Source organism: Hesperophylax consimilis, chromosome 1, assembly GCF_061612785.1.
Source record: "Hesperophylax consimilis isolate HC1 chromosome 1, BYU_Hcon_1.0, whole genome shotgun sequence".
Classification (NCBI taxonomy): Eukaryota; Metazoa; Arthropoda; class Insecta; order Trichoptera; family Limnephilidae; genus Hesperophylax; species Hesperophylax consimilis.
In genome coordinates, this window is record NC_142836.1 from 48,372,752 (window position 1) to 48,396,446 (window position 23,695).

General features: G+C 34.0%; 1 protein-coding gene across 1 annotated transcript; it reads right to left on the bottom strand.

Annotated features, from left to right (window-relative positions):
• Window positions 1-154: 154 nt before the first annotated feature.
• On the bottom strand, window positions 155-20,134 carry CaMKII (Calcium/calmodulin-dependent protein kinase II). Its single transcript, XM_089634766.1, has 2 exons — window positions 19,828-20,134; window positions 155-5,290 (listed from the first exon to the last, which is right to left on the bottom strand). Exon 2 carries the CDS (start codon window positions 5,146-5,148, stop codon window positions 3,598-3,600), a length of 1,551 nt encoding a protein of 516 aa, XP_089490892.1. The 5' UTR covers window positions 5,149-5,290; window positions 19,828-20,134; the 3' UTR covers window positions 155-3,597.
• Between the last annotated feature and the right edge of the window lie 3,561 nt (window positions 20,135-23,695).

Sequence of the window (23,695 nt, forward strand, 5' to 3'; positions counted from 1 at the left end):
TATTATTTAAGTTTTTATCGGGACTCCTAACAATCCTGAGTATACCTGAAAGACAGTGAGCAAAGTTAATTTTTGTAGTAAATATTACATTGCTTATGTTATAACATTACCTAGTTGGGCTATAGAATAGAGGAGGAGATAAGTAGAGAATAAGAAGTAGACCAAAAGAATTTATTACAGAGAATTTCATTACATATTTATGTATTATAATCGGAAGTAGAGAAATGCTGACAATGGATTTCAAGTAAGATTTCTACAAACAAGAAGACTATACATCTGGCGTGAGCTTAATTCTAGTAAACAGTCTCCACTAAAGTGAAAGACCAATCAAAACACAAACATAATAAATTATATAACAAAGCAACAATACAAACAAAATATAAATTATAATATAATGTAATAAATAACAATATTGCAATTCAGTTGGCATTCATGTGTTTTTTTTTCAATTAAACTCCTAATTTAACAAGACAAATGCATCAAACTTTGTTTGAAAAAGAAATGCATATATTTTTAACCTACAATAAATCCTTAAATAACAAATCATGCTCCAATAAATAATTTCACACAAAATTAACTGCATTATATCAATATATATTTAACTGTGGACCAAACTTTAGGCCTAAGGGCGAGGAATCTTACATAACCCGGTTGGTTGGTTGTTTGATTGTTTGTTTGTTTGTTTGTTTGTCTGTTGGTTTGTTTACATTTGATAAAAGCTTCAGTTGATGACATGCCGAGCTATCGGCGTTGGCGGCCAAGTGGCACCGCACCGCACTTCACACTCTAGTGTAGAGCTACAACTCTTGAACCCTGCAGTCACCAGCACTCATCATTACATTACATTAAGATTAGGTAAAGATCTGAAAAATACAAAAAAAGGATTAATACTTAGATCCTAAACCACTCCTGTAGTGGAATTAATAAGACTAGACTGTTTTAAGACAACCCATACAGCTATTGGCACTAACATCTGAATGGCACTGGATCATTTCATGTTTTCTTTCAATCCGACAATACATATACAACTTTAGTAATACATACTCTCCATACATATCTCATTTGGCAATATGACGTATAGCTACGGGTACAGATACTGGGTAGATTGGGTACCTTTACCTACACATCACACATCGTGGGAACACATTGCGTTCTTAAATAATTGTCTTTTCAACTGAGATAGTGGTTCACAATTCTTTTAAATATAAGTTAGTTCCGTGACGGATACGGGTACAATAGCCTTTATCTTAGCTGAGCTTTTTAGTCAATAAGAATTAAAATAAATAACTATCAATAATTAATCCACAAACTTACATTAAAAATACTTAAGATCATAAAATGGCAAGTGATAAAAATCATTTTTGTAATAGCAAAAATTAATACACATAAAAAAAATGTTATGAATACTGCGATACATTTTATTTTGTCAATACATTATTATTTGTGACAATAGAATAAAGAATAACATAAGAAATGCGTTGTGGGCGTGTTTCGTGATCCAATTATTTGCCCAATTGAGGTGATGATTTTCAATGTCAGGCGAATGTAAATGCGACAGAGAGCTGGGCTATTGAGCTAAATGGAACATTTTTTTCCATTAAAATTTGTATGGAAGGCACTGCTAGTTTTTTTCTTTATTCTATGTTTGTGACCAACATAAAATTATTTGTATTACTGCAATTAAAATTACATAATCTGTTGCTTTGTAAACAAAACTTTATTTGGATGATGACTTTTCAGCAATTACTAAAGATAACATCATAAAGGTTAGCAAGCTAATATATTCAATTTAGTGATGTTAATATTGGTTTCATCGTGATAAGGATGTGAACATAATTAACTGTCAGAAGATACCATGCAAAGGCGGACTTTTTGCTGCAACAAACTGTTTACATTAACTTACTGATACCACAGTGTAGTTTTACCAAAAGCTTTTGCAGTGCAGCTTTTTGCAAGGACTCCTTTTAGAACATTAATATGGTTGCTACCAATAATAATACAAATAAAGCTAAATAAAATACGTACAAAAGAAAATCGAATAATGTATATGTAAAGATCATTTTCCTTAAACTAAATCAATACTACAAAATGATAGTCTATAGATATAGACATAGATTTGATCAAAGTAAAATACTATTTAACAGGAGTTTAGTACTCGCCGTAATGGTATAAGTAGTTATAGTGCCAATAACTGCATTTTATCACTGGTTAATTAATTACATAATATATATATATATTCTTACTTTCTATTTATTTAATAACAATCCACAGAGTAAAACATGATTAAGAACACCTTGTGTACAATTTAAGCACGACAAAAAACATTTATAGATAACATGTAAGAGAGACAAATCTTCGAATAAAGAATGTGCTAAAAGTATTCTATCTAAAGAAAGGTATAATTGTATGCACGGGAAAGAAAGGATTGTTCAGTTTGTTGTGTTCATGTTGAGCTTGACAGTATGGAGTACAGAGTACACAAGTACAGAATATAGAATTACAGTACACATTACAAGTACATACGGAATCAGGCCAGCTGGTCCTAGGCCCAATTGAGATTATTAGACTGAGTTTGGGTCTGACATTCGTTGACCTTTATTCGATTATTTAAAGAGAGGGTAGATAGATAGATACATACAGCTTCAATACAATACCAAACACATCATTACAAAATGGAGATTGATATAAACATTTAAGCATCAGAATAGCTAGATAAAAATTAGAAAATCACCTTAAGTTAGTGTACAAAGCGTAATCCCATAAAGGCAAAACGACTGATCTACTGTCTAGTTATGGGCTGTTTTACAAAGAATATTTGACTTATATGAATAAAACAGTGTATTCTTAGACAACAAGTATAAATCAGTACTGAGTTCTGTCAATTGGATTTATTCAATACAATACAATCAATATAAAGCACTTCATATTACGAAGCTAGCAGCGAGTCCATACGATTAGCATGTAGTCTATGTCAAAAATAGATTTGTAATTGAAAAGTAACTATGTATACAGTACAGTTAAGTGCAAATGTAGTTATTCTAAGCTATAATGGTTTGTTTCCAAGCGATCTAGTATACGGACAGTTACAGTTACCAGTTCATCAGTTCTGTATTCTGTATGAGGTGGTGGATGAGAGCAGTTAAGTATGTATCAATATGAGACAATATGTTATGTGTATTAACCTAAGTCATGGGTGAAGGATGAAGCCACCATAGAGAATAGTTGGAGATCTGCATTACATTTGATAAGATATATTCATAACTCGAAGATCATCGAAAGCGGCACAGAGTCGCGAGTTCGTTATATAAAAGGAGTTTATAAATAAGTTTGAGCACGCTAAAGCCGAAAGGTGCATTTGATTTGAGTGCAAAATATGTAAATTTAATTAAAAGTTATCAGGATCAGTTCACCGTACGGTCCTGTAACGAATAACGCTAAGTTTCCCATGAAGGCTTTGGACACCATCTATCGAATGATATGATTTCACACCAGACGACATTTCTACCGTATCGGAAAACTCTACACAAATGCGGGTGTGTGTCGACTAACACGGAAACCTTTCATACGATGCTGAGGGAGAGAGTCTGGAGTCAGGAGTTAGGAGCGGTGGAAGTGGACCGAAGTCCACTTGGCCTGGCGCTTGTGCCACACGCGTGTCTCCTGGTGCTGCGTGGTGTGCGGGTGACCGTGCTCATCCAGGAACTGAGTCAGGCGCACGTAGGCGATGCACGCCGCCTCCTCGCCCAACAGGTGCACGTGCGGGTTCAGGATGGTGGTGTTCATGGGCTTGCTGCTCTTGCCCGGCACATTCTCCAGGTAGAACTTGTGGAAGTCCATGCCCTCCACCAGGTTGCCCAGGGCCTCGGGCTCAAACGCCGTGATGTGGGGGTCGCAGATCTTTGCGTAGGTTTCAAAATCCCCATTGTTGATAGCATCTATGAGCTGCTCCGTTATCTTGATGATCTCTTGTCTCCTGGCAGACTGTACGGATTGCCCTTCTGCGGAGCGAGTATTATTTTTGCCGAAAGAATCTGCCTTGCTCAGGCCGGCCTCTTCGTCATGCTCTGATTTGGAGATGACAGTGCACGATCGATCTACACCCGCCTTCTTCTCTTTCTCTACATCATCATCTTCCAAGGTAGTGCTGCTGCTGTCGGTAGACTCCTTCACCTGAGATCCGTCTCCCTTCTTGGTGATCATGGAGCGACCCGAGAAGTTCCTCGTGGCCAACATGGTGGTCAGAATAGCTCCCTTCAGCTTACGGCGAGCGTTGAACTTCTTGAGGCAGTCCACGGTCTCTTGACGGTGCATAACAGAGGCGACCCTCTCGCGGTGGCAGATCCAAGGGTGCTTGAGAGCTTCGGAAGCGGTGATTCGCTTGCTAGGGTTTACCGTCAACATTTGATTGATAAGGCTTTTGGCTTCTGGCGTGACAGTGTCCCACTCGGGAGAAGGATAATCGTAGGCCCCGGCTTTAATCTGATTGTACAGACGGTGTTGTTCCTCGTCCCAGAAGGGAGGGTACCCTACCAGCAGGATGTAGAGGATGACTCCGCAAGCCCAAATATCCACAGATTTACCGTAGGGCTCCTTCTTCAGCACCTCGGGGGAGAGATACCCCGGAGTGCCGGCAAACCCGAACCATGCTTGTTGATCTCCCTGGACTTCGATGGCCAACCCAAAGTCGGCCAGCTTCACCGCTGCTCCTTTAGCTTTGCTAGCCAGGAGGAGGTTCTCGGGTTTCAGATCTCGGTGAACGACTCCGTAATGATGGCAGTGGTGGACAGATTCCAGGATCTGTTGAATGCAGTGAGAAGCGTCAGATTCAGAGTAAAATTCTCTGGCAACGATGTCTTCAAATAATTCTCCACCGGTTACTAAGTCAAAAACCAAATAATGGTAATGCTCTTCCTGAATAGAGTCGTGCAATCGGACGATATTGGGGTGTTGCAGTTTGCGACATATTCTCGCCTCTCGCTCCAATTTGGCAAAGTCTCGCTGGGATAACTTCCTGGTATTGATTATCTTGGCTGCGAACTCTAGTCCCGTGGACTTCTGGACGCTTCTTCTCACCACGGAGAAGGCGCCCTTTCCCAGTTCTTCCTTTAACTCGTAGTTATCGGAAAACCTCGTGCATGGGGTCACCATGTTGCAAATATTCTCGGAGCTCAGTTTTAGTTTGTTATTAACCAGCCAACTAAGGAAGGTTACAGTAATAGGGAATAAATGTATATACTCTGAACTTTAATCAAAGTAGGAACCACTCCCTAAGAACTGCTACTTTGGAAATCTGTAACAAAAGAAAAGAAGCTATTAGTATTCATATTTAATTCAAGATAGTCCTAAGAGAAGGTGCAGTCTTATCATTGGTACAGTGCAATACATAGTACTAGCACATTGATTGTTCATTGTTCCATAGATGAAACGGGAGAGTTCTACAGAAATCTTATAAAAGGCATTAACTTTACAAATCAGGTTTATGAATACAATAAAGAGTCAATTGTCATGAATATGTATTTCCATATATATAATACTAGATAAATCTACCAATAGCCAATTTCTAAAACGAACTTCCAAATTTCATAAATTAGTTCAAATTCTAACTTATATCCACTTAACCGATTGTTGAATCTTACAACATAAATAATATTCATCAACAGTTGAAAAATAAACAGAAAATGTAATTGTTGCCAGATGAATAGTTTGGTTTGAAAGTTTAATGTGAACTTTTTGGCCATTATTAAAATTGAAAATTATTCTTACATTCCGTCAAACTAAAATAATATGCGACAATTCAAATAATATGTTTCAATAGATCAAAACTTCCAATGTGGCTACACAATGCACAAAGGACGGGTAGTTTCACAGAATTTGAACAATTCATTAAATTTCAAGTTCTGTGAAAGTCCTTTTCAAGTTCTGTGAAAGTCCTATTCAAGTTCTGTGAAAGAACTATTCAAGTTCTGTTCTTATATCATTATAGGACAGTTGCTTCACATAACTGAAACAATAATAGAACTTGAAGATTAACTTTTATATTTGGTAATTCATTTGAGGAAATGCTTGAAATGAAATGGGGTTTAACTCCTCAGGCCTTTGCCATATTTTGACAGAAGGTCGGAGTATTTCCGTGCAGTAAAATCCAAATAAATGGAATATTTATGAATGTATCAGAAAACTAATATTGAAAGGTGGTAAAATACGTTTTCAAATTTAAATATTATAAAAATAAACATATGAATGAGAACATAATTTTTTTTTTTTTTAAATTATTCATTTTACGATTTTTGTAACAAATTTACAAACATTATTATGTTCACCACATTTTTTTGTCTTTTCACATAAAGATAATTAATAAAAAATTCACAAGGTTTCATAATTATTTTTCAAATTGCGTTTGGAATCTTTGGTTTCATGAAGGTGCACATTTTAATTCCTCTGTGGTTAACTTAATTTACATATAAATCATGGTGTTTTCTCTTTCTAACACCGTTTAGATCATATTTCTCACTATTACATTACGGGAGATACAACGATTTCTACGAAACCACACGAGTTGTTCCCAAAACGAACAAATTAGCCGGAAGGGTTAAAGTATTCCTTATGGACTAATTACATTCATTAGAACAAAGTGTCAATTGTATTTAAAATATAAATAAAGTTATAACCTTTTGGTTCTGACAAGTGCATGTGAAGTCACAACATTTAACGTACAAAGCACAATAATTATTATTTGAAAGTTTTCCCGAGCAATTATAACTGCAGTTTGAAAAGTTTTGTACCCGGCGCAGGAAGCATTAATTGCAGCTAGCTTTAACACTAAAGGGCAGGACTTTTACAGGTAAAGGAATGCTCAAGTAAAGTCAACTTTTATAATACAACCTTACCCATGCAGAAATCTACCCACAAGTAGGTATTATTACTTCCAACGGCTCTAAGAACTGAATAGCCTGACACTAATCTCCCCCCCAACTTCCTTTTCCTACGTACCATAACATTCTCTAAATATAAGAGCCACATCAGACCGTGACTGCATAAGCATGACTTTAATTAATCAAATAATGTTAAGGCGATGCACTACGTCGTGTAATATTTTAAATTGAGCCGCTATCAATAACAACCCTTACCTAGATGGAGATAAGGTTTAAATTCCCGCTTAACACCATCCGCCTGTTTTGATTTATGCAAGAAAAAAACATGGCCAAAAAGAGCCTTCTATTTAATTTTGTGGATGTTCAGGCATAAATATAAATTTTTCCGATCATTTTATAAATTACTTAATTTGCCACATTATACAATAAAATCATAACCGAAAATGGGTTCGTAAGTAGGAAATTTTGAACTTTAAAGCAGTTTTCATAGGCCTATACATTATTTTTTTTTGGGCTTATAAAAAGACTTATCTAAAAAATACTCGATTATTTCAAAGGCCAAGACGTATTCTACTCGCAGTATTTAATTAAAGCATCTGAAACATTTCTAGGCGACCAAATTTTCAAACCAAAAACACATGATTTTGCATTACTACGTATGGCATCGCCTTAACTAACAAATTAATGTTTTTTATTTTATTTTTTTAATATGAATACCGCAATTTGCACAAGAGTACCAAATGCTTCCAACTGTCTGAAGCCAGTTAGACTATGGCATCCCCAATTAGGGTATGTTGTGAGGTTGAAGGTAGTGGGGAGGGGAAGGAGATTGGAAAGAGGAAGGCGGGGGAGTACCTGGCTATTCAGATGTGGTCACCAAACACGGCTAAAGCCATTTCAAGCAATGTTTCAATACTGAATGGTGTTTTACACCAGGGCGATACTGAGAGTATCTTCTACTCTAGAATGTGCCGCAAGTATACTATACTATATTATTTTAAATGAGTAAGTTGTGAAATAACACAAATAAAAATAACTTGCGCGCGCCGCGAACTTGGGCTTGCTAGTCGAGAGCTTTACCCCTCAACCACGGAGGACGTTTCAGCTAAGATCATCTTATCATCAGAACCAAAAGGATAGACATCAATTTAATTTATATTCCAAACACAATAATTACTGTTGCTAAGTACTATTTCTTTAAAATTTTCCCAAATAGGAAATGTTGCACCCAAAACTGGGCATGCTTGGGAATACTTTAAAATGAACCAAGGTTACATATCAATCAATTTAATTTGTATTTAAAATTCATGACACTTCACCACTATGACATGTTAATATATTGGTTTTCTTCCAAAATTGCCCGCTGAGAAAGCATTAGAGCATCTATTTCTTCTTCACGTCTTATTTGGCCACTCTTTGTTATGTTTATATCGACCAAAAGTGATATAAACAGAATAAAGTTAATATATATTTGAAAATAAATCTTGTTCATACAATGCAATGTACCTCAGACTAAATAAAAAATTTGAAATTCATATTGGCAAATAAAACAATATGGTTATCAAGTTCGAATACATAAATATATAGATTACCATGTTAAGTAGCGTAGAGCAGATAACTTAAAATTTAAACAATCATTCAGAATAAACTTAAATAAGATTAATAAAATCGCAACTACCAACATTAAAATGCTAACAATTTGGTTGTAAGAACAGTTTTTCCACGGATTTGTCGTGGTTAGCCACAAGCGAGCTAATTATCGAGGTATGAATTAAATAAACAATAGGCCATAGAAAAATTATGTACGATTAGTCGGACACTCTTATCGTTCCACATAAATAAAAATAAATGTATAAATACATGTACAAATAAATGTATAAATTATTTAAATACATGTACCATTTAAACATAACCACGTAAACACCTCAGCACAGGTTCTCCCAGTGAGGTGTTCACGAAACATATAACACTACCACCACAGTGTCACCTACTCAAACCTACCTCACACCCAGCATAAAAAAAAAATAAAAAAAAACACACCATATTAACAACAGTTCTAAATTTATGTATTATATACAAATGTAAATATTTGGTAGACATTGTAATGTATGTATAGAAATAAATAAATAAAAATAAAACAGTCAACTGAACCAACTTTAAAAAAAACATTCAACACCGAGTTACTAGAAGCTCACAGCTCACAGTGCACAGCCTGGAGGCTTCAACATTACACTACCATATCACACAAGCATATGCGATTGAGTGAAAATCTGTATATTGTACACCAATTTGAGGCAATTGTAGTAACTGATTTGTTACTGCCACTTATAAATGCTGTCTTGCGAAGCAATTAATCAAGGGGCGGCACAAATCAATTAATTTTTTTTATTTATTAATCAATTTTCCTTATGACAGTCGTGAAGCTATTCTGTAAGGTCAGTCAATCTTCACAATTGATATTGGAACACTCTGATATCATCTTTACCTACATCAAATTCTTATATGTGTCAATATACTGTCCATGTTCTGCCAGAAAACTTTAAATTGTATGAGTGAACATTTTCTGCCAGAACAGGTTTTGAAATGTGATGACTGAATTGATGACAATACACTAATAATAATAATAACTAAAAGTGGTAGTTTTTTCACTGTATGAGCCAGTAAGTATGTTTCAAACTACATATAAGTTTAATAATAATAAAACAAATTTTACATATGGTACTTTTAAAAAGACGATTCTAAATGGATTATGTATGATTAAGAATAAACCAGTACAAAAGAAGTTTCCATTCATGCTTGATTTGATTGATTATTGAATAGAGTAATAAGCCTAAAATCATAGTATGTATAAACAAGAACACTAGAAATGCCTTCCATATAGATTTGAATGGAAACCAATGTCGTCACTGTCTTAGTACCGTTTGGTTCTATCCCGTTCAGTGGCGGCTAACGCTAAGGAGTATTGGAGCAACGCACTCCCAAAATTTCAGTCAATCAAAAAATAATTATTATCAACCGATAATAATACCATCAAAAATTAAATCAAATTTCAGTAATGGATGTAATGCTATAAAAGTATTAAGTTAAAGTCACAGGTTGCGAGCGAATTCCATATCGCTCATCGAGAAACATCACCTGGGAACATCTATTATCTGTACGCGCATTGCATGGATGTTGACCATAGTATTGAAATTTGTCCGAAACATGAACGGCGCTCACTAATGCCTCAGAACTTTCGGCGAGACTGCGCCACTTTAGTTCACAGTTAACGCACACCGATAATTCCAGCAGGTCGGTAAAAACTTCAAAATTGCTGGTGCTAGTATCTTTTGCCCCATTATCTGATCCAGCATATGGGATAGACTGACAATATTTTTAATGCACCACCCATTTTTGTAAGTACAAGCCACCACTGATCCCGTTTAGCATGAGCTCCGTCTCTTTTACACTTGCCTGACATTGTATACCACCATCTCATTTAAATTTCATAATGATGGTGAAACATAGTTCTGCATATGAAATTTAAGCAAAGAATGATTTTTGTATCACGAAACATCCCCACATGGCATTTCTCCTTCTTTTTTATTCTATGCCTAAAATGGGTGATGCCGCAAGGCAAAGAAGGTCAACAGTAAATTAACGAATAATAATTTTCAGTAAAACAAAACAAGTTACACATCATTAAACATTTTAGGCCTACTGCCTACTAATCAGATTATGCGACAAACAGAAAATCAATTTCACATCAAAATCAATACTACTTAAGTACCCACAAACCTGATTTTATATCAAATACTGTTTTAATTTCAAATCAATAAGCATATGTTGCCTAGTAATCCCAGCAAAATAAAATGATTTTGTACCTACCATAAATGAATGCAAGATCAACTGATTTAAAATAAATGACAAGTGTGCAACAGATACTGCATTTAGTACAGAGAACTAGTAGTAACAGGTTAATATTTATGTACTAGTTACCTGACCTGACTCACAATACCAACTAATTAATATAACTGGTTTTCTCAAAGCAAAACACTTATTTTGCCGATAATGACTGAGGATAAGATATTGTTCCTAACTAAATTAATTCAAGGTTCTTTTACACTGTAGATTTTTTAAGGGTATTGTTATCATAATTCGTTGAGAATATACACATTTATAAATTTGCATAAAATTGAACACTTGTCCAAACACAGAAATGTTTCCCAGGTACTCAGTGATTGGGTTTTTCTAATTCAGATTCTGATTTCATGTGTATAACTATTTGCAAGATTCCATATAAAACCATTTGAGTGGGAAAACTACCAGCCAAAAACAAAGTATGACCCAGTTCAATTTGGCAAAACCCTGTTTTTCATCACCTATATTGTCTTCTTGATACATATTTTATTACCTTTTTGAATAACTGAGAAATGATAAACAAAGTTCGGATACAAAATGGCCAAGTATTTCTATTGATAGGTAATATAAAATCATAACACTTCCTTTATCATGTGAATTCGAGAGAATCGTTCCTTCTATAATAATATTATGTCGTTATTATAATATTATATGTTCATCTTCATTCTACATCTATTATAATATTGACTTAAATTGATGTTTAAAAAAGTTGACAAAAGATATTAAGATTAAAGGGTGCACAAAATTATGTAATCATATTTTGTGTTTAAAGTGTTCATAAAAACTAAATACAAGTTGCATTTTTACTAAGCAACAGGACGGTTGGGACATGAACAAAAAAGGTGCTGTCCCTTTTAAAATTGTGCGTACAGTCCACCCATGAATAACATAACGTGATTGTTTTTAATGAGGCAGCCGTGATGGCAGACCACCATCCCTTTTTCACTGCAGGGGTGTAACGTAAAGGTAGGTTCCCAACCTAATACAGAAGGGTTCTTCAACCATTTTCGTCAGCTCATTTCTAATTTTAAAATGTTAAATGTTGTGGAATTCTAGATTAACGTGAAGTTATGACATATACAAGTTGGGCAGCCTGCAGGAAAGAGACTAGTTGCGGAGACAGTATATGCAGTGTATGGAGGTACCTCGCCTATTTGAGAGACTTTTTTGGAATAGTTTCCAACTGTCACCACAACTAGGTGTCTAAGTCTCTCGTCTGCGGGCAGCCATAGATCCACTTATTTACATAAATGTTTGTTGGTGTATTTACAAAAAGCCTCGTCTTTATGTTATACCCGCATACATAACTATGCAATGTGCAAGTGTGTGTATAATATATTTTACTACATGTAACTAAACGTCTGCATCCGAATTCTAAGCTTTTACAGTAAGCTAACTCGTTTGCATTTCTACCAGATGAATTACAGACAAAAGAAGAAGAAAAAACCAATACTCAATGTACATGTTGAAGAAATTTGTCAAAGTTTTATGTTTTAAAAATTTCACTACCAGGATTCGAATCCAAATAATTATTAATTCAGCATGTTTTCTGATGGTGCTATCCGTTGCCTGATCGCTGATTGTGAAGTATTGATTGTCAGTTACTAGTGCAGTTGCATTCTGAATATTGAATGACATTTGTATTTAGTTTGAGTAATGATCTGACATTGATTTGGAAGGTAAACCATTCCGAGAAAAGCAGCCTTCCATACATGACCGAGAAAAACTTATAATGAACACGTCAAATAAAGTATTACTTGTTTAAATTAATGATATTATTATGATTCACACCATATTTAAATTATGTCTTAATTTTAATGGGAAAACTACAAGTGTTTATTGCTTTTTGTGTTATGCATTACAATCACTGCTATTGAATAACGCGATTATTGTTTAAATTAATTTGTTTATTCTGTTGATGCAATTTTAATAATGAAGCTCAATGTCGTCAGGGTCTACCAAAACCCAAACACATACAGCATTTACAAATTGCAATAATTTCATTTTCAATATACAAAAAACTGAGAGTGCCAATTAATTTTTAACCGGTCAGCAACGTAAGCAGATATACACGATAAAATAACGATAGCAGTCAAGTACAATAAGCGTGTTTACACGTCAACGCGTGTGTTTCCACAAAAATCGTCATAACTCCGTTATTCTTCTAGTGACATCCCTAAAACAAAAAGTAGAATATTCGTATTGAATGAAGCTTCACATCTCTATTCAAAGTTATCCATAGAAACCCGTAAAAAGACCTACTCAGTGGAAGCAAATTTTACCCGCCAAATCGTAAAACGACGCCAAGAAAGCCGTTTGACGTGCCGACCCGCCTCGCAAGTTTAATTATTTTTTTAAAAATATATTTTGTATGAAATGGTCAAAAAGTGAAGTGACAGAATTGTTTATTGTACATTTGTACGATGAAATAAGTGTTTTTTTTTTACATTATCTGTGATTTTAGTATCGTTTTTACATAAAACATTACAGGTGAGTCATTTTTACAATTTTTTCATGTTTCCATTCTAAATTTAAATATTTACAAATGTTAATATTTATTTATGATACAACAATTTGAAAGCCTATTTTGTAACCTTTCTAAAACAGTTTTTACTATTCGGCTCCGTTCAGTAATGTTTCATTTATAGAGCTTTGATTGTGAGGCGGTAATAACACAACGTTTTCGTGAAATTGACATTTCGGTAAAGACATCTTAGCTTCAAGTTCGCGAAAAGTCGGAGGGGTTAAAATAATATCTTTTTGAATTTGATGTATGATTAATTTCCAAAACAAAAACAAGTATCTGGCGGAAGCCGAATTTAAATTAGGAATTGTGAGGTTGTAGACAAAAGTTGGCAAGTTCATAAACATGCTACGGAGTCACAATTTTAACCTAACCTAACATAAACATGCTATGGAGTAATCACCATTTTAACCTAACCTAACCTAACATAAACATGCTATGGAGTAATCACCATTTTAACCTAACCTAACCTAACATAAACATGCTATGGAGTAATCACCATTTTAAAAGTTGATATTATCTTTAAAAGTCCGACTAAAATCCTATTCATACAATTATGATGCTAAAATTGTTTTATAAAAATCGAAGACACAGAAATTCACATAGAGCACAGAATCATTTGCTACTATATTTATTTAAAAATTGGAGTTATGTACATACTAAATGTATGTAAACAAATATAAGGTGTCACATTTATTAATCAACCAAATTGCATAAATACTGAATATTATTTTTGACTAATAGTTTAGTAATTACAATTATTTTTAGCTCCACGCTTTGACATAATTATTTTATTTTCAAGTTTCTTTAATCCATTGTGAAACTTTTCCACACCAATGGTGTTATAAAAACAATTCAACTATTATAATCATTAAAGCCAAAATTTCAATTAACGGTAATATGAATATACATTTATTAGCATGTCCATCATTACGGCTTTCCTTTAATTTGAAATAAGGGACACATCACGTTCGCACTAAATAAATAAACTTACCCTACAATTTAAAGCAGTACATATGAATAATATATCAATAAATAAAAAGATTTGTGATTAAATAATGACAAATTTGAAAAAGCAAAAATCAATGTTTTTATCATTAACCCATTGTACCTGCTGAATTGTTCAGGAATAAACAGAGCCTTTAAACAGAAGACTGCCGATGGGTCTCCGTCTCCGGAGAAGATGCGAGCATTCTAATATTATCCTCGTTAGAATAATTTGCGATGCGATTTTGAATGCTAACAAAATCAGCATTGTTTGGGCTAGTAAAACTTTTGATTTTATGAATGGCGCCTCTCGGAAGGCTGAATCTCTCCGGCCTTCAACAACCGAATTCATTTTGTAATAAACATGTCGTGTAGTATTATCCGCATCTACTAAAAGTATTGTACTTATAGAATTTCAAATTGCTGGCTTTACAGAACAAGGATAAATTTATCATAGAGCTATCAAAATCAAAAATACTAATTTCGGTTGTCTCTGTTTTGGTCCTGCGTGAAATCTGGTTCAATCACTTTAAAAATTGTAACTCATTGTGTGAAGAATTCAGACACGCGATAAAGTACCTACCTATAGTATTTTTATTAATAACAGAAAATTATTTGAACGGTGGCAGTTTCAAAAAAGGAACTGATTTTTCAAAAATTCTGTCAGTAAATATATTAATCAGACATCACAAATATATCCACATTTTAAAATTGAACTCTCTGGCCTAGTTAAACACTAACCGAATCTGATAGAGATAGGGTCAAGGCCTGACTTCCGCTAGAGACCCGGATGTCAGGGGGGGTCTTCGGCCAGGAACATTTTTTAAATTTAAAAATCGGCAATATTTCTATTAATTTCAACTTTAAGTGATCAAAATTTTCCAATAACTCTGAGGAATTGGGACTAGCACAAAAATAAAATACATACATGATAGGGGGCTTGGAGGTTTAGGCGTTGAAGTGGGGCATAGCACAAATAAGGTTTATTTTTTTTATTTATCTATCAATATAAAGTTTTTTACGTGTATTTATCCACATCTATCTCACTAGGGTACACCTGTGTCGAGACAGACGTATTCAGATTACATGCATGACTAAATCGAAATACAAATTACAAAGTTGTATACATTTTAAACTATGGAGTCAATAGATAGATAATAGAAAGAGTAGGTACAGGTACGACAATATTGTAAATATATATGTAAAATAAATGCATTTAGTTGGAGGACGTAGTTACAAAGGGGTTTTTATAAAATTATTGATTCTAATATTTTATTTTGTATTTGAATTGTTGTTATTGTTTACGTGTAATTTGGTTAAGAAACACAGTTTTAAATAAAGTAATATTTATATAGATATTGAAAAAAAATCATGCGGACTGCATAAACTAGGTGGGAGGCTCGTCTCTGTGAGTGCCTAGGGCTCCCGGGCTTGGACAGGGTAGTTAAAAAAGACTAGTTTTATCGAGACAGTGTTGGGGTATGATGGGTATATATGAAACGAATATCAGCATGTTAATAGAGGAAAAATTAAGATTAAAAGGTCTGGGAAGGAGTTTATGAAATATTTTGCTATTAAGTTGGTTTATTAATGTTTGGTAACCATGTCAATAGCAATTTGTGCTAACATGGTGAGGTGTCAACCATAATAGCACACAGGGGAGGTTGGGGAACACAATGGCTGCCTAAACCAGAGGTTCCTAAACTTTCAACTCAACACAAAAAGGTTTTGAAATGTGAAAATTTATTACAAACTCTAAAATTTAAATATGCACAAACGTGGGATGTTGCGTTTTCGGCGATTAATGGAAGGAATCTTTGCCTCCCTTTCATGAAATAAGCTGATCTTATAATATTTCTTTCAGGAAAAAAATTAAATAAAAATAAAACACTTATCTCTTCCATCTTGTTATTGAAGTTAAGTGGTCAGCAAATTTGTCAAGGCTTTATACATTCCCAACAATTGGGATGGTTGAAGGCAGTTAAGACAGTTGTACAGGATAAAGAATCAGAAATTTTAACTGCCAACGGAATCAATGCTACAATATAATTTTCGCTTGGCATGTCTACTGGTATCCTATCCAAACTGATTTATGATTTCCTAGAAAGTGGACACAATAAGGGATTATCGTACCTTCAATACATTTACACTGAACCATCAGCGCAGCAAGAATTTGAATATTGTCAATACTTGAAGACACCTGAATAATAATAGTGTTTAATTTGATTTAAGAGTGCTGAAATTTTTATGTTCCAATGTACGCTTTTTTATTGGCTACAAATAACCGCATAGTGCTAAAAAGTATTTGCGAGGTCACAAATAAGCGCATAATGCTTAAAAATATTTGCGTGGCCTTAACTTAATATTGTTCAGTGTTACTTTATTTTTTACTTAATTTAAAGCAAATGTAGTGGCACAATGATCATAAGGCCACCGTCATGAATATATACATTCAATATAAGTTAGCCAATACGTATAAGGCCACCGTCATGAATATATACATTCACTATAAGTTAGCCAATACGTATTTCACAGAAATATTGTTAATTTTATTTCAAAATTTAGTTAGCTACCTATGAGAAATAAATTTTATTACTTTATAAAGTCTTTCTTAACATGTATGATTTGAGATTTTCACGGCCAAATGTTTATAGTGATTTGTTTTTGGGGAATTATGCCATGTTGCTCTACCTCCTTCTTTAGCCAACGTTTCGGACAGCATTGCAGTGTCCATCATCAGGGCAGATGTGTAATCTGAGATTAGATTACACGTCTGCCCCGATGATGGACACTGCGATGCTGTCCGAAACGTTGGTTAAAGAAGGAGGTAGCGCAAAACGGCATAACACCCCAAAAACAAATCACTATACGTATATCTTTCATATAATGTTTTTGGTGTTTCATGCATATGTTATGTGCTCGAAGACAAAATTTTAATTTCAAAATATTTTAGCGATGAGGACACAAAAGTGGGAGAAATTTCATAAACTAAGTTGTATGGCCAAATCGTATTATAGTTTTCCTAAGACAAGTATTTTTTTGGCAAATTCAACTGCTGTCTTGCAAAAGTGTATTTTTTGAACTGTGCCACTGTTATTTAAAATGACATTATAAGTTGATACGTCTGTTATAATACATAGTACATTGAATTACACAAGCAGACAATTCGCACACTGACAGACAAATTGGTGAATAGTTCATTCTGCCCACACGAATCTATAATAACTCCTACGAGATTAATACCTGAACCTGAAACCATAAGAGTGGATACCGGCCACTAAAGTAAAATTCTACCCACTTTGAAAAAAAATAATAATGTGTTTCATTTAGAATGTTTGATACGTCATTTCATAAGCTCACAATATGTGTATTAATTTTGAGAGTGTCTACTGGATAAGTCCACTTTAAAGGTTTCCACTTCGTCACGAAGCGAACGTTGCTTGTATAAAAGGTTATAAATATTATAAGTCTGTCTCACACAGTCCAAATTATGTAATTAAAAGTACAAGTAAGTAGGTCACCAATTGCTTTCTTTTGTTTTAGTGTTATTTATTAATGTAGATCAGTTGTGTAGAATGTAGCTCCACAATCCAATCCATATTTATTAACACTTTACAAGGAGTGAAGTGTCACTTAACTTTGAAAATAGAATTAAATTGATTTGAAACCCTCTTTTTCTGAAATTATATTTTATCTGAGTAAAAAACCAGGTGCTTCTTGCAAATTTGAAAAAGGAAATTTACATTACACAAGAGTGAAGTGTCACTTTCTTTTGAAAAAATTAAATTAATTTATAAAATAATAATTTAATAACGGTTTTGCAAGAAAGCTTTAGGACAGCCTAACCCCTAGTTATAACTTATAAAGGTATTCGGGATCGCTGGCCATGCTTTACTATTTTTTTATTAAATTAAACATGTTTATTCGCCTTAATTACTGTAAAAGGCAACTATCTACATTTGGGATTTTTTTTAATTTTAACATTCTAATTTTCAATTAAGTAAAATGAAAATTCGCTTTCGTTAAATGGGATGACAGCCATTTACAAGCGTGGCCAGCAATCCCAAATAATTACCCGTATAAATATTCGTTTGAATGCTGGCTCCAGGGATATAGTAAAAATAATAGAAAAAAACCTTAGCATTTTTTTTACATCAACAACTTCCCCCAACTGTGAGCGGAAATTGATAAAAAGTTTATAAATGGAAGACATATTTCAAAGGTAAAGGAAAAGCCGTAAATTGAGCAGCCCTGCTTGTGGAATGAATGAGTGATTGGCAGACTAATAAAAAATTGGATTTATTTTAATACCTCTATAAAGTAGGCAACTGTCGTAAAGCCATTTTTTGGCACTTACAAAGAAGTTGTATTATAATGGTAGTTAATGGATTAAAAAGAAGCAAACGGTAAAGAGAAAAAAAATAATAAGTTGAATATGTTATATTAATCTGTTAAACTTAACAGCACTTAATAATATTAGCAATCACTTTTAGTAAAATGTGGTTAAAATTTGGACATTCAAAAAAAATTTCTTGTCATTCTTATGCAATATTTATTTCTTTGAAAGAAAATGTACGGTTTTCACATAGTTAAAATTTGCGCCTCTTCTTATCTATAATGTGATAAAAACAACACTAAAAATTAGAGACATAAAATGTAGATAGGGGAATTCCCTAAATGCATTCATTAAAATTATAATATTTCTTGATATTATGCATTTTAGAACACGGTTCCGAATAAATAATCAAAATAAATTAACTACACATTTTAGACAAGGAACTATCCCATACTTTTTCAAACTTGAAAATAACAAATTTTCAAAATTTGAATGGAAAACGAAACATTAAAAAGCCTATATTCAAAAGCGCTGCATTTAATTAAACTGACATTTAAAATCGGGAAAGAAATAAAAATAATTTTTTTTTCAATATTTAAAGCTTAATTGTCAAAATTAAATGTTTTTAAAATGAAGTGTATATGAAATGATTGAATGTAAAAACGTGTAAAAGCAGAATATATAATTGTTTGTATCGTACTGGCACTGGCTGCCTTCACAAACACAAAAATGTTATAAATATCGACTTGGAACACGCACCAACCAAAGAAGCGATTTTTCCTATTGATTTGCGCTAGTGCGTAGAAATAAAACAAAAAGAAAACATGAAAATCCAGTAAAGGCTTTTTACGCGACTGAACTAATATTCTAATAATCAATTAAATATTGATGTCATATCATATTATACTGTAGTCGAACTAGCCTAACTAGACACAGAGATCGGAACACACAAATATCACACGGGTTATAAATATCTTATGTTATTTGAAATAATACGAATATGAAGCAATAAAACTACACAACTCTAATTTTACGCGATACTAGTCTCGTAGGAGCTAGCTTGGACACCACAGCAGTCGGGATATGCGAGCACTGCATTTCTAATGAAAAAGTATAAATATAACGAAACGGTCCGCTAAAGGGCACGCTGGCATATTCACACAGCATTCAAATATCAAGATAATAACAAATAAATAGTTTATATTCACCTATGTCGTGCCCATATTTAAATTTAGCCTAACACAACGCAGGACAATTTATTTCCAGTAGCCCGGCCCAATGTACCTTCTAGTTCGCAGGCTTGAGGTCAATCATAGACAGCTCCAATGTTACCAGATATTAATATTCCGATACTTCTTCACCACACTAATACATTATTCCGCGCTTCGGACGGCACGGAACACGATTTTAAAATATCCAACCGAAATGCGATTTTTCGTAATCCGAATTGAGGCTTTTCTCCCAGATAATAGACGAACTGAAACCAATTGTTGCTACGGTTGACAATACCGTAAAATCGATGTAAACCTCAATGGCGACATTTGCATTGTCGCCATCTCTGGAGGAAAGCTAACAACTCAGCGTATACGTATGGTCAAACAGGGATCTCTTTCCTTCAAAAATCCTATTCTTTTAACACTGAAAGTTTCGCGGAATCCAGTTGGAGTCTGACCAGAATATAAGTCAGTTACTAATTAAATGTTAAAGTTGTTTTAACAAAGGATACCCTGTTAAATAAACATGCACAAGATCGTAAATTGCTTAAAAAATCAATAAATAAAACGAGGCGAGTTTTTAGTTTTACCGCGCTTTTCGTGCGCAGCGCCAACGAAAACGGAGCGACAGCAAGTAAGCGCTTATTGCTACGAAGGAGGCACAACGACAAAGGGGTTTTAAAACATAACTGAAAGTAATGCAGATTGCCGATGCGGTATTGAACTTTGAAAAGCTGCATAATTTTCCGAGTGTAGCTCTTTTTGTCGTAGCTAGTAAAATAATACACGAGCGCGCAATCGGCGGGAAATTCAATATCGCTCTGGCGACGAAGGTAGAATTTACTTTCAAATAGTTTATTTTTTATTACGTAGATAATGCGAGAGTCGAAACCTTTTACATTTATTATAGTGAACACTATAAATACAATAGTTGCAAATATTTTATTCCAAATCGAGATTTCGGAAAGCAGTGAATCAGTGAATACCTACCCACCATAAAGGTGGATGGAAAGAATACCATAAAGTATGACATATTAAGGGGCGGCACTGCACCCCTTAGAAATTAACATCGAAATGATGAACACACCACACCCTAATAACAGTCTTTTCGGCGGCGGTCATCCCTACATAAAACTACGAGGATATTATTTACTCGCCATGAGCTGTGACCACGCCTAGATCTGTGGAATAAATCATTGACTTAAGCAGGGGTTCCCAAACTTTTCCCAGTCGAGGCGCACTTAGAAAATTTTAATTTTCTCATGGCATCCTAGTCATATAATATCTATCTGTGGTAGCTATATTTCATATTTGCACGACTATGAAGAAGAAACCGGTTAAGAAACTAATACAACTCGTATTTAAAATGAACAAGCACATTTATTGGTAGGAAAACATAGGTGAAATGCAAATATAATTACAAAAATCTTCCACATACTCTTGAAGTGTGCGTGTTTAGTGCGAAGGGTGAGCCTGCTGCTCACTGCACATTTTTTTCGAATCGGGGAATAAGGCTTGATACAGCTACTCTCGTTTCATTTTCCATATTTATTTTCAAGCGATATTATCTCTCTATAACAGCAACTGCTGAAAATCAAGCTTCGCACAGATATGAACCCACTCGGCCTCCCCTCTAACTCTCCCTCTCACCCAACCCGTACCCAGAGCGCTGCCCGGCCTCTGACTGGACCTCTCTCCCCCTCTGGTACCCCGGCCCCGGGCTGCAACGGCGACTACTTAGGGAATAACAGAAAGTGCCAGAATAATACGGAGAGAGAAAACAAATAAATTACTTATTAGCATTGAATAGTTGCACATTTATCTTGCCATCGCGCCAGATTAATATTACGGTTGACGCCATTTTTGATAGTCTATTTCGACTAATTATAAAATATTAACAAAAAACAGTAAAAAGTTGAATAAATAAATAATTAAGATGCCGCGAAGTGTTCAGCCAACGAGTATAAAGCCTATGAGAGACTTCGCTATATGCACGCAATATTTTCGTTGCTTGGCCTATTTCAGCATATCGATCGCCATACATTCCCGTTGGGATTGTATGACGAGCAATATGCTGAAATAAGCCAAGTCATGATGGGTATAGTGTAATCTGTCAGTCCCATAAAGTGTTTCTTCGAATAAAGAACCGGCAGGAGTATCATTTCAAAGGTAAGTGAAAGATCAGGAAAGCATTCCTGTCAAACATTTTTTCAATTAATTTGTTCATTTACACATCTTTTAGCATTATTGTAATCACCGAGGAGCTTATTCTTTATGACAATAAAACTGGCCAAATATTTTTTTTCACAAAACGGGCAGCCGTCGTACAAATATTTGCAATGAATGGTAAAAAAATACAGAGGCTCAGCAAAAATGCGGCGCGGCCCAGGGCCAATATATTTTGATTACCAATTTATTTTTTAATTATATCAATCTTAATATCTACTACAACACCTTGATATTTATGTTCATATAAATATTAAATAAGCACCATTCAATAATATTTAGGATATTTATGAAAAAATTCTTAAAAGCGTTAAACAAACGAAATTATTTTATTTTCTTTGTTACACTGAATGGAATGTTAGGAATTCACTATTCCAACAGTTGGTGAAGGTTCCTACCCAAGTTGCGTTACGATTTGTTTTGTTTAGTACCTTTCATTTTCATAGGTATAATTGTATATGGTTTCTATGATATTTCATCAAAATGAAAATTCAACACACCTTCAAAAAGTGATATAGAGTCATGAAAAGTGATGAAACAAAAACTACGTTTAATAGTTATACGTTAAATAGGTTACATAGTATACCTATGTAACCTATTTAACCTAGTTTTTGTTTCATCACTTTTCATGACTTCATATCACTTTTTTGAGGTGTGTTGATTTGTCATTTTTATTACATACCCGGTCACCATGTATACATGTTTGTGCACTTTTCAGGTTTCCAAGCGGTGCCCCTAGCAGCGAATAAACAGGTGCTTCAAAGCTATGCGACGGAAGTAAACCAAGAACGTTTCTGTGTTCAAAACATTTTGAAGAACGTTTCGTCAACAGAACATTGAATGTAACTCGATGGATGAAGCCTCGTATTCTAATATCTTTGTATGAAGCAGTGCCCACACCATTCTAAGGCTGTAAAATTATGTTTATTAGGTTATGGGGAAAAATAAATAACATGAAAAATTATGTATCCAAGTTTTGAAAATTGATTATTATTATGATATATACTTTATTATGAGTCCTAGGCTTGTCAGAAAAAAATATTATACTTAAAAACAGTATTGTACAAACAAAAATACGTTTAGTTTAAATGGAACAGGTTATGAAAAATAAGAAATAATTGTTGTTTCCCCCAAATTTCAATAAAATGTCAAGCCATTGAATAATAACTATGGAAACGATTTGGCGTTGCCACCATCTCGGCAGCCATTTTTGTGCTACCGTTTAGACAGAGTTCTTTGTATGTCTTTTAGGGTGTTTTATTTAGGCATTGGTGTATCTGTGGTCCCCCAACTAAATGGAAAGTAGTATTCATAAAAAATAATTACCGGAAAAGTAAAATTTGTTCTTAATTTTAACTTTATTCAGTTTTACTAAAAAAACTTTTGCTCGTTACAAGTTGCGTACCTAACCAATGTAATTATTTTTGGGAATTTTTTTTACACGTTTTCATTTTTCGTCAAATTTATGTGAAAACGTTGATGGAAAAATAATTATTATACGTCATAGAAAGTCATCGAATAAACTTACCCTAACTAATATTCGATTCCGTCGTGAAAAAAGTTTTTTTGCAAGGTGTCTTTGTACTACCTTAACGTAGAAGTATTTATAGACGAGCTCATTTTCGATTTTCATCAA

Excerpts from the sequence above, each read along its gene's own strand:
- CaMKII (XM_089634766.1), bottom strand. The coding sequence starts at position 5,148 with ATGGTGACCCCATGCACGAGGTTTTCCGATAACTACGAGTTAAAGGAA.